General features: G+C 37.7%; 1 protein-coding gene and 1 pseudogene across 1 annotated transcript; one reads left to right on the top strand and one right to left on the bottom strand.

The window, feature by feature from the left end:
* The window catches only part of LOC121444076, a 56,914-nt pseudogene extending 55,517 nt beyond the window's left edge, over positions 1–1,397 (bottom strand).
* Positions 1,398–1,539: 142 nt separating this feature from the next.
* LOC121444077 (zinc finger protein 431-like) lies at positions 1,540–8,205 on the top strand. Its single transcript, XM_041645834.1, has 6 exons — positions 1,540–1,590; positions 2,377–2,503; positions 2,696–2,756; positions 3,835–5,178; positions 5,263–5,300; positions 8,189–8,205. The coding sequence occupies exons 1-6, from the start codon at positions 1,540–1,542 to the stop codon at positions 8,203–8,205; spliced, it is 1,638 nt and encodes a 545-aa protein (XP_041501768.1).
* The last annotated feature ends 4,392 nt before the right edge of the window (positions 8,206–12,597 follow it).

Genomic DNA, 12,597 nt, shown 5'->3' on the forward strand with positions numbered 1-12,597 from the left:
AAATGGTGCAGCTTTTTTTCCTGCTATCTCTAAATCAGAAAAACTCTCTTAGAGGAGCCGCAGCATGTCACCAGTAAGCAAAGCCCATTTGGGAAAATAAATGTGGCTAAACGTCATTTTTTTAGTGTCTAGAATTCTTTTCCAAGCTCTCTAAGATTTTAAGTGGATTTTAGTTGGCCACAGAAGCACCAGTTTTTTGTGGGAAAGCCACTTGTTAGTTCCCAGCTGCTCAGCCCTGAAATAATCACACGGAAACTGTATTAATAAATCACTGCTTTGCCCATTAGCTCTAGCTTCTTACTGGTAACACTTACATATTAATTTAACCAATTTCTATTAATCTGTGTATTGCTATGTGGCTGTGGCTAACCAGGTAAAGTTCTCAGCATCTGTCTCTGGCGGGGCTCCATGACTTCTCTATGACTCCGCCTTCTTTCTCCCAGCATTCAGTTTAGTTTTCCCCACCTACCTAAGTTCTTTCCCATAGCTCTGCTTTAAGCCCAAAGCAGTTCCTGTATTAACCAATGATAATCACAGCATACAGAAGGGAATCCCACAATATGAGTTTCTGTAGCCTCAACCCATTTCCTGTTCTTTATGCCTACCATGTTGTGGTTGAAGCTAATCAGTCAGCTTTCTTCTTTTGCTGTCATAACTTCCCCACCATCATAAATTCTAACATTAAATCACACAAGATTCAGTAGAATTAGTTGCTATTTGGTGCCTAGGTGGTTTAATAGCCCACTGTTTTCATTTTTGTTAGTTTATTTTTGGAGACAAGGTTTGTCTTTGTAGCCCTAGCTGTCCTGAAAGTAGCTCTCTATACCAGGCTGGCTTCAAACTCAGAGATCTTTTGACTCTGACTCCCAAGTGCTGGGATTAAAAGTGCGCCAGCATTCCTGGCTTTTGTTTTAATATTGTTGTATGATGGTTTTTTTTCCTATTAAGCATCTGCTATTGTACTGAGCTTCACCCATATCTTGAATTTTAAAATTTGTGAGAGGGTTTCATTATGTTTCCCAGAATGGCATGTATTCATGACATTAATACTGCCTGTACTTTTGAGTCATTGGATTGCAGGTGCATAAGCTTCTTCCTTCTTGTTTTGTTTGTTTTGAATTTTTATTTTAAAAAGAATATTTTTGTAGTAGGAGGAGGGTGGCTTTTTGTTCCCTTCTTGGTGACGAACATGGAATTGCTTGTCGTCCTGGCTAGCTTACACCCAAAATAATCACACAGAAGCTGTATTAATTTAAACACTACCTGGTTCGTTATCTGTAGCCTCTTATTGGCTAACTCTCACATATTGATTTAACCCATTTCTAGTAATCTGGATATAACCATGAGGTTGTGGCTTACCGGGAAATATGCAGCATGTCTGATATTGGCACCTCCATGGTGGTTCTCTATGACTCTGCCTTCTTCCTTCCAGAATTCAATTCTGTCTACTCTGCCTACCTCTAAGTATCTTACTTCTAATTATTTAAGTATGCATGGATATGCACCATTTGAGTACCTGGTCTTTACATTGATCAAAAGATGGTATTAGAAACCCTAAGCTGGGAACAACGGATAGTTATGATCCCCCATGTAAGTCCTTGAGCCCACCTGTATGCAAGACCAGGAGGACTCTTTACTGTTGATCTATCTTTCCTGCTCTGTGTTGATTATTTATAATCAGCATATTAATTGCTATTGTTTTCATTTGTCAATTTGTAACTTTAAACACACAGTGCTTTTAGTAAAATGTTATTTATGTTGCAGTTAAAATTGGGACACTTCAGGTTTCTAGTAGATGAATAAAGAGTTCAAGTGAATGCATAACTCTTTGTAGAAACTTCAGCAAAAACCTATGAGTTATTTCTTTTATATTTCTTTGATTTTTTTTCATGTGAAACAGATATTTGATCTGTATTTCTTGTTGTCCTAGAAGTGATTGCATAGACTAGGCTGGTATTCAACTCAGAGGAAGATAGATATAACATGCCTCTGCCTTCTGAGTACAAGGATTAGAGGTATGATTCAATACATCTGGCTTTTTCATCTTATTTTTCTTTTTGTAGGTAGGAATTAATCTTTCATACAGTTTCTCTTATCTGTACTCTGTACTCTTGATCTGTTTACATATCTTTCATTGTTGGTTAGTAGGCATTTCTCTTGTATGGCGATATTCCATTCAAAGGGTTCAGAAATGACAGAGGTGAGCCTCCTATTCATTTTGCTTCTAAAGTGACTTGGTGATTAAATTATGATGTCTGTGTCATGGAATAAGTATGGGGAGCACCAGAATTATATGACTATATTGTCAAAGAAGTATACATTTACAGTGTTGTCAAAATCATGCTTTTGGTTGTACACATGTATGGAATATTTTAGAATACAGTGACCTATGATGATGTGCATGTCGACTTCATTTGGGAAGAATGGACTTTGCTGGATCCTTCCCAGAAGAATCTCTACAAAGATGTGATGGTGGAGACCTACAGAAACCTCACTACTATAGGTAGGGCTGAATTATCTTTCATGTTTCAAATAAGGGGACAACTGTTCATTGGTTAATGGTGCACTTTTGTAATATGATTGAGAAAGAAGAATGGGGTAAATAAATCAGTCATGGTTGTAGGGTTTGCTACAAATGGTAGCTAAATTTTTTTTTTACAATTTTTAATATAAAATGTCTGGCACTGTATTTTAGGATACAGTTGGGAAGACCATGAGGTTGAAGAACATTGTCAAAGTTCTAGAAGACATGAAAGGTAATACCTCTGAAGAATTGTAATACATCCTATATGTTTAAAAAAAGCAGCAGTGTATATAAGAACATGCATTGATAATTGTTAAATTCTCACAAAATCATATACCTTAATTTCAGATAGGTGAACTGCATTTGCAAGTCATTCTTTTAAGAAAGAAGTCAAGGAAACAATGTCTTAATTTATATTACCATTTGAATCATAATACAATGAGAACTATACTGTAAAATTGTCTGTTTATTTCATATCATTCACATTATAAAAGATATACATGTTGAAAAGATGATAAGTATATCTCTAAAACTCTCTATTACACTAATAGTCCATAGAAAAGGTAGTTTAACCCATATACTTGTGACTGTGTTAAGTTTAGTGAGGGGGCCGTTAGAGTCATGAATCAAGGGGCAGCTGTTGTAGAGAGGCCTTAATCCAGATGCCACAAGTCTATGAGGACATAAAGTGTGAACTCAGTGTGGAAATCTTGTATTTGTTATTCTTCCTTTACTAGGTATATCATATGTTACTCTGGATAGAAGCCACATGAGCATAGGGATGTGAAAAGATATAGCATATCTCTCTCAGAACAAACAGAAGATATGTAGCAGTCTCCATGTTGAGTATACTTGTTGAATTTGATGTAAAAGTATACAAATAATTAGTTTTATAGCCTCATTGTTAATATATCAACAATCTCACATTTCAAAAAAGCACCATGAGTACTAGGACTGTATAAATATTTCTCTTTGTCCTAGTTTACTTAGCAAATGTAGTATCACTCACAGTAGAGGAAACATTATGAATGCAATAAGAGTGGTAAAGCTCTGAGTTTTTTCAGTTCTCTTCAAATACACGAAAATTCTCATGTAGAAAATAGATTCTGTAAATGTGAATCATGTATCTTTAAAGATGAAAAGCAAGCCTTAATTATGGGGAAAAACAAAATTGTAAACATGGTAATAAAACGTTAACATATAATTCCTCTTTAAAATAGAACTAAATTGTAAAATTAATTCATACAGATAAAAAATTCAACAATGTACTAAATGTAGTAATACTTTCATATGTATCATTATCATTGTAGGCATGAAAAAAGTCAAACTAGAGAGAAAACTTCTGCATATACTCAATGTATTAAAGCCATTACATGTGACGGTCATCTTCACATGCCTGAAAAAACACATACTAGATTAAAACCCTATGAAGGAAATGAGTGTGGTCAAGCCTTTTCACATCACAGTCATCTTCAAAAGCATAAAAAGACATACACTGGAAAGAAACTCTATGGATGTAATCAGTGTGGTAAAGCCTTTGCATGTCACAGTGATCTTCAAAGGCATCAAAGAACCCATACTGGAGAGAAACCCTATGAATGTAATCAGTGTGGTAAAGCTTTTACATGTCACAGTGATCTTCAAAGGCATGAGAGAACCCATACTGGAGAGAAACCCTATGAATGTAATCAGTGTGATAAAGCCTTTGCATGTCACAGTGATCTTCAAAGGCATGAAAGAACCCATCCTGAAGAGAAACCCTATGAATGTAACCAGTGTGGTAAAGCCTTTGCATGTCACAGTTACCTCCGAAAGCATAAAAGAACTCATACTGGAGAGAAACCCTATGAATGTAATCAATGTTTTAAAACCTTTGCACATCACAGTACTCTTCAAACACATGAAAGAAGCCATACTAGAGAGAAACCCTATGAATGTAACCAGTGTGGTAAAGCCTTTGCACGTCACAGTCATCTACAAAGGCATGAAAGAAGCCATACTGGAGAGAGGCCCTATGAATGTAATCAGTGTGGTAAAGCCTTCGCACGTCACAGTGATCTTCAAAGGCATGAAAGAACCCATACTGGAGAGAAACCCTATGAATGTAACCAGTGTGGTAAAGCCTTTGCATGTCACAGTTACCTCAGAAAGCATAAAAGAACCCATACTGGAGGGAAACCCTATGAATGTAACCAGTGTGGTAAAGCTTTTGCACGTCACAGTAATCTACAAAATCATGAAAGAAGCCATACTGGAGAGAGGCCCTATGAATGTAATCAGTGTGGTAAAGCCTTCGCACATCATAGTGATCTTCAAAGCCATGAAAGAACCCATACTGGAGAGAAACCCCATGAATGTAATCAGTGTGGTAAAGCCTTTTCATGTCACAGTTACCTCCGAAAGCATAAAAGAACTCATACTGGAGAGAAACCCTATGAATGTAATCAATGTTTTAAAACCTTTGCACATCACAGTACTCTTCAAACACATGAAAGAAGCCATATTGGAGAGAAACCCTATGAATGTAACCAGTGTGGTAAAGCCTTTGCATGTCACAGTAACCTTCGAAAGCATAAAAGAACACATATTGGAGAGAAACCCTATGAATGTAACCAGTGTGGTAAAGCCTTTGCATGTCACAGTAATCTACAAAGGTATGAAAGAACCCATATTGGAGAGAAACATTGTGTATGTAATTAGTGTGGTAAAGGCTTTGTTTATCATAGTCATCTTCAAAGACATGAACTAACACATACTGGAGACAAACCCTATGAATGTAATGAGTGTGGTAAAGCCTTTGTACGTCACAGTACTCTTCAAATGCATAAAAGATCACACACTGGGGATAAACTCTATGAATGTAATCAGTGTGATAAAGCATTTGCATGTATGAATAATGTAAATCATGAGAAAAAATCATACTGCAGAGAAACCCTATAAATGTATTCAGTGTGGTAAAATTTGTGCTTTATATAGGAGTAAAATTTTTGTTTGCAGCAATCTTTTAAAATCTTTGCATATTACAGTAGACATTGACTACCTGAAATAAAAAAGAGGACTTCTTATTATACAGTATTTGGTCAGATCTTTAGCCAAAACATTTATAATCAGCTACACAGTGATTTGTTATTCCCCTCTGTATACTGTGAATATATTTTGTTGTCTTTGTTTAATAAAAAAAAAGCTGCTTTGGGTCTATGGCAGGACAGAATAGAGCAAGGCAGGAATTCCAAGCAGAGATAAAGGAGAAAAGAAAGTGGAGTCAGACTCCATGTATCTGCTGAAGGAGACAGATGCCCTGGAATCTTACTGGTAAATCACAAGTCTTGTGGTAAAATAGAAAATAATAGGAATGAGTTAATTTAAGATGTCAGAGGTAGTTAATAAGAATTCTAAGGTAGCTGGGCGGTGGTGGTGCATGCCTTTAATCCCAGCACTAGGGAGACAGAGACAGGCGGATCTCTGTGAGTTTGAGGTCAGCCTGGTCTACAAGAGCTAGTTCCAGGATAGGCTCCAAAGCCACAGAGAAACCCTATCTCAACAACAACAACAACAACAAAAAAGAATTCTAAGCTAATAGGCCAAGCAGTGTTTTAATTAATATAGTTTCTGTGTGATTATTTTGGGTCTTGGCAGCCAGGAATGAACAAGGATCTTCTGCCTACAACACAGAGCTATTTCTTCTGTAGAAATAAATTTGACAGTGTTAACAATCTTTTCAAGCATTATGATGTCATTTTTATACTGTTTGTACTTACAAACTCATGGTAAAATGAATTTATGAAGTCCTATGTGTAGGGTAAATGGGCCAGCCAAAAAAACACATCCTGACTCTGAAATCAGAGCCAGTGAAATACATAATTTTGACTCTGAAACTGGAGACAAAGAAATATATGCTGACTCTAAAAGCAAGATAAGGAAATACACTTTGTTTCTGAATCCAGAGCCAATGAAAGAAACACCTGACCCTGAAACCAGACTTAAAAGACTATGAAAGGCAAGTGACAGAACATACTTTGACCCTAAAACAAAAGCCAAAGAAACACACTTTACCCTTGACCAACTGAGCACAAAACCAGCTAATCCTTAAGCTCAAGATCTACCAACCCCTGAACATGAAATCCAGCCAATTTCTGCATTGTTCAAGATCAGGGATTGACATCTAACCAGTTCCCACCCTGAGAACCTTCTCCCTGGGAATACTCTGTGACTAAGAAGTCCTATATAAGTTCTGTACTTGTTCAGTTGGCTTCTGCCCTGGCAGAGACAGCCCCTCTCCTGGATTCTTCCCTTCCAAATAAATTTCTTGAATGAGTTTTGGGTGAAGACCTTCACTGTAGTGGTAAGAAACTTTGTAGTGGATTGGAACAGAGAAGCTTTGGTCACCTCTGCTGGCAAACTCCCTTAAAGGAGCAGGGCAGAAGTAGCAACTCTTCACCAGAGACTGCAACATTTCTGCAAGTTTCCCATGAACTCCAGTGAAGCAGAGAAGTAACAATTTGGGCTGAAGCTGAGAAAAAAATTGGCATCTCTGTTAGGAAACTCCCTAGTGGAGTGGAACAGAGAAGCATTGGGCACCTCTGCTGGGAAACTCCCTTAGGGAATTGGAACAGAACAGCCATGGACATGTCTGCTTTGAAGCTCTCTTAGCAGAATGAAGCAGGGCCCAGCTGTGATGGCTCATTTGGAGAGGAGCAGTTTTGCTACATCCTGCATGGAGAACATCTCCCACTGGAACACAGCCTCACATATAGCCGGACTTCCCAATAGCCAGTATTTGTCAGGGACCATCTTTGACAAGTATACCCGTTACCAGGGTAGGGGTATGGGGATTAGATAAATAAGTAAGGAGAATGAAGACACAAGTGAAAATAATAAAGCAAAAGCATAGGATAGTACTGGCAGGGAGTTTCAGTGAATACTGTAAATCTGCCTGCATTTAATTTCCCATTATGTTTATACCCCAATACAACGGGGGGAAGAAGACAAAAGACTGCTTTAACACAATGCAGAGGACAACTAGAACAGTTACTTGCTTCAATACTTTGATCCATCAAGTCCTTGATTATTGAGAAAAACATTCTGTTATTCAGGCAGTGAACCGACCCTAGACCAAGGATCCTAAAGGCAGTCATTCCTTAGGCCAAACATCTTAATTCAAAAGAAGGGGCAGAAGTATGTTTGAATTCTCTCACCTTTGCTCAAGGGGGAGTGGATTTATCTGCCTGGGCCCTCTTAAAATCCAAAACACAAAACAACCACACCTTAGGTCAGGGTGTGTAGCCACACCTGTTAACAACTTTGCCACCCTGAAACTCTGACCTTCAGACAAGATGGAAATAGGCTCATGGTTTGGGGCCTCTACAAGGATACCTTTTCTTGTCATAGCTGTAGGTATCCAGTACACTTTCCTTTCACAGCTGTAGGTATGGCCTGACTTCTAACAATCAGGCTACCATTTTCTTCAGAGCCCTAGGTATCAGGCTACCTTCCCTCCACAGCTTCAGTTATAGCCAGACTTCTCAACAGTCAGGATTCCTTTCTCCTTATAGCTGTAGGTATCCAGTATACTTTCCCTTCACAGCTGTAGGTATGTCCTGACAGGACAGTGAGGGTACTTTTCTCTTTAGAGCTATAACTATTCAGAATACCTTTTCTCCACAGTTTCAGGCATAGCCTGACTTAATAACAGTCAGGGTAGCTTTCCTATCAGCTGTAGATATCCAGGATTGTAATTTGAGACTGTTCAGGAAGTTTCTGGAGCCATCTAGACCCAAATAGTCACACAGAAAATATATTAGTTACAACACTGTTTGGTCTGTTAGCTCAAGATTCTTATTGACTAATTCTTACATCTTAAATTAACCCATTTCTATTAATCTCACCACAGGCTGTGGCTTATCAGTAATGTTCTGTTCTGGCATCTTTCTGCTTGAACAACTACATCTCTTTTACTCCACCTATTCTCTCTCTCTCTCTCTCTCTCTCTCTCTCTCTCTTCCAGCCTGACTATATTCTGCTCTGCTGTAGGCCAAAGCAACTTTTTTTATTTACCAATGGTAATAAATCATGTTCACAGCATACAGAGGGGAATCCCACATCCCAAGATACCTTCTCTTCACAACTGTAGGTATAGCCTGACTTCTGACAGTCAGTGTTGTAGGGAGGTTGCTTGTTTGGTTCCCAGGCACCTGGCTAGCTTAGATCTGAAATAATCACACAAACACTGTATAAATTAAACAATTGCTTGGCCCATTAGCTCTGGCTTCTTATTGGCTAAGTCTTACATATAAATTTAACCCATTTCTATTAATCTGTGTATGGTCTTGTGGCTGTGACTTACTGGGTAAAATTCCCAGCATCTGTCTTCAGCATCTCCATGGCATCTCACTTACTCTGCCCTTCTTTCTCCCAGCATTCAGTTCAGTTATCCCTGTCGAACTAAGTTCTGCCCTATCAACAAGCAAAGGCATTTCGTTATTCATTAATGGTAATCACATCACACAGAGGGGAATCCCACATCAGATCATCGTATCTTTCTCCACACAGCTGTAAATATCCAGACTACCTTCCTTTCATAGCTGTAGGTATAGTCTGACTTCTGACAGTCAGGATAACTCCTTCCACCCAGAGCTGTTACACTTGCACTATGAATTTTAACAGTAATGTAACCCTTTTAGATTTTATATTTCTCCTCAATTGAATGGAATCACTGATTCAGGTGTAAAACTTTATTGATTTATATTTGTTCCTTTTCTGTTGTTGTGATATAATGTCTAGGTCAACTTATAAAAATTAATTTGGCCTTTGGCTCCAGCGGGATACAGCATCACCATGAAAGTGACATGACAGCTGGACAGTGGTGGTGCATACTTTTGATCCCACACTCAGGAGGCAGAGGCAGGTGGGTCTCTGTGAGTTTGAGGCCAGCATGGTCTACAAAGCTAGTTCTAGGACAGACTTCAAAACTACAGAGAAACACTTTCTCAAAAAAGAAAGAAAGAAAGTGTTATGGCTACAACTGTCTAACATGACAGCTAAAACAGGAAGCTGAGAACTCAAATCCTTGATCTACAGCATGAATCAGAGAGTATAAACTAGAAAAGCCTACCCCCAGTGACTTATTTCCTCCAGCAGGTCAGCATTTCATAAGTCTTCCCAAATGATTCCATCAACTTAGAAGGATTGATTTCTCAGACTTCAAGCCTGCCTGATTGCTTCATGGTGAAGAAAAACTCTGTAAGCCATTAGGTGCCTTAACACCTATATTATAGGAATGAATTCTTACATGAGAAAAATTTTCATGAGTGAAAACATGTTTAAAGAGTTGTTTTGATTGTGATTATGGTGTGGGTATGTGAATGTGCATGCTGGTTTCTGATATATTAGATCCTAGGATTTTATTGCAGAAATTACAGGAGGGTGTCAAAAAAATCAGACCTTGGTCCAGGTAGCAAACATTTCTTAACTGCCCAGCCATGTTTCTAGTGCTCTAACTATTTTAAAGCCTATTTGTATCTATTAAAAGACAGAAATAGGAATAAACTCACATAAAAGAAAACGCTTTCTGAAAATGATTTTGTAAAGGCTTTAGACATTACAGTTGTCTTCAGCTTCAAGAAAAAAATAATGATCCATTTATTTTTCATCATAGCCTTGAAGGAAGTAAATTATTTACCATGCTCACTGAAGACTGATGGTAGAGAGCACTGCATTGTGGTTTCTACTTTGAAACATTTGAGGTAGATACTAAAGTGTGCTCCATGTGTGACAGATCCATTTAGTGGAGTTTATTTTGTGGTCCTTATATTTCTTCTGTGACTTTTGTTAATCTGTTGTGTTTTTACTTAGTGATAGGTATTTTTCTACTATAATGTGTAGAATGGTAACCCCATCATCTAATTGATTCATTTTTTTTTATCTAAATATCAGGCAGTGTGTGATCATACTTTTTAAGTAAGAGTATCTATGAAATGGTGATGGGTTGTTGCTCCTGGTTTTGTTTTTCGTATTTCCACAAATTCTCAGATTCCCTTGAGATTTTCTTGTTTGTTATTCAGTTTTGCCTAGATGTTAGTAATGATTCAGGGATACATTTGAACTCATGATCCTCAAGTGTCTACCTCCTTAGTACAAGTCTAAGGGTAGATGATGTACTCACAACATTTGCTCTTTGGTCAACACAATTTAACAATGTTAATGTTAAAAATGCTTAATAGAAGAGAATATAAGAAACATTAATGATCTCGTGTGTGTATTCAAGACAGTATTTTCATTTATCTGGTAGAGATGTAATAAAGTAGGATAATGAACATTCAACTGTGTATCTCATACCATAGCTTGATGTTTTATATGTGTGTTATAAATATATATTAGAATATATATACATAATACTGATGTTCCATGCTTCCCTGGTCCCGATTAGTTAACCATTTTATCTTGAAGAATTGCCTTCTAAGGAAATTATCCAGAGATGTCAGGTAATGTAAGGGCACTAAGATTTATTTTGTAACAAAGATTTATGGTGTGTGTGCAATGTGATTATGGGTTTTTAGGACCAATGCAGATATGTGGAGACCAGAATACCACTTTGCAGTTTCTACTTTTGGTCCTCTTAATATGATGATCAAGGTCAGTTTTCCATCCTTGCACACCACAGACCTTTCCCTTGGAGCCATTTCCCTGGTCCTCAAATAAGATTATGAGGAATATTATAATAGTAAACTATTGTCCTCTTTTCAGATTGTAAACAAGGACAGATGAACACTGTATAATTTGAATAAAAAATCATCTTTGCATAGGAAAATATTTATATGATCAAACTGCCACACCAACTCCTGAGTCGTCTGTGTGACATGACATATGTCATTATACCGGACAGGAGCTACGTATCCTATGGGACTAGGCTTCCTGGAGGTCAATGGAAGACAGCCTGGTATTAGCCACTGCTGAGGCATAGACGGGTTTCTCGATTAGCTGGCTGTGCGGGATATGAACTTTGCACGAATCCTTTCATAATAACGATAGTCTTTATATATACAAGACAAGGATAATTCTGTTCAGAAACAGCTCTGGGATAAAGAAGCACAGTATGGGAATGTATAAGACTACAGCAGAACCTTTGTCATACACAGGGTGTATGGTGAGCAAGGGAATAAATGGGTTAATGTTGATGGAAAAAAGACTGTTATATTATACTTTGAACTTTATGGATAGGCTTGCTAGATCCCAACCCCCATGATGTCTGCTGCATAAGAAGGTACTAAAAAGTATAGTTCAACAGGTGCAGAGAACTGATTAGGTATATTTGGTCACTAGATGAAATAAAGGGTTAGGAAGAGGAAGGGCCATGATAGCAATATTGAGACAGAAACTTTCTATTCATAAGATGAAGCCACTTGTCTGAGGTCTACAGTCCCAAGGACAAGATTTCCTCTTCTAAGGATGCTTTATGTCTAACACCTGTTCCTGATAATGTACTTTTCTTAAATATTGCTGTGACTAAAAGAAGCTTTCATACTGTGCCAACCAATGACACATGACCTTCTGATTTGTTCTTTGTTTGAATACTATATAATGAAAACATAAATTCAGTAAAATTGCAGCAGATTCCAACCACTCTCTTGTGTGTTGTGTCTGTCTGTCATTTGCCGAACTTGTGCCTTCCTGTTACCAGGACCCTGCTTCTCCCATGGTCTGAGTGGCTCCCCTGAGCCAGTCCGTGGCACAAACATCTTTTTAACTTGTTTATTCTGGGGACTAAACGTTTGTTTATAACACTTTCTCAAGAACCATAATTGAATTCCAATTAATTGTCTCATTCATTAAAATTGGTTGCTGATAAGCCTGATGACCTGTGTTCTATCTCTGGGTGATCCATATTGCTCCTACTAGTTTTTTCTTTTATTTCTAAACTTGGGAGGTAGCATATGCACACTCCTACACACATAAATAATTTTTAATCCTGAATAAGTGCCATTGAGACCAATTGCAGTCAAAGAAATCCCTAGGTTTTGAAGGCGTAAGTCATAAACAATGCCACACCAGTTTGGAATTATGATTAATAGGGTGGT

The sequence above is a fragment of the Microtus oregoni genome, unplaced genomic scaffold (assembly GCF_018167655.1).
Source record: "Microtus oregoni isolate MIOR12 unplaced genomic scaffold, Mior012 000117F_ref0000505, whole genome shotgun sequence".
Taxonomy (NCBI): domain Eukaryota; kingdom Metazoa; phylum Chordata; class Mammalia; order Rodentia; family Cricetidae; genus Microtus; species Microtus oregoni.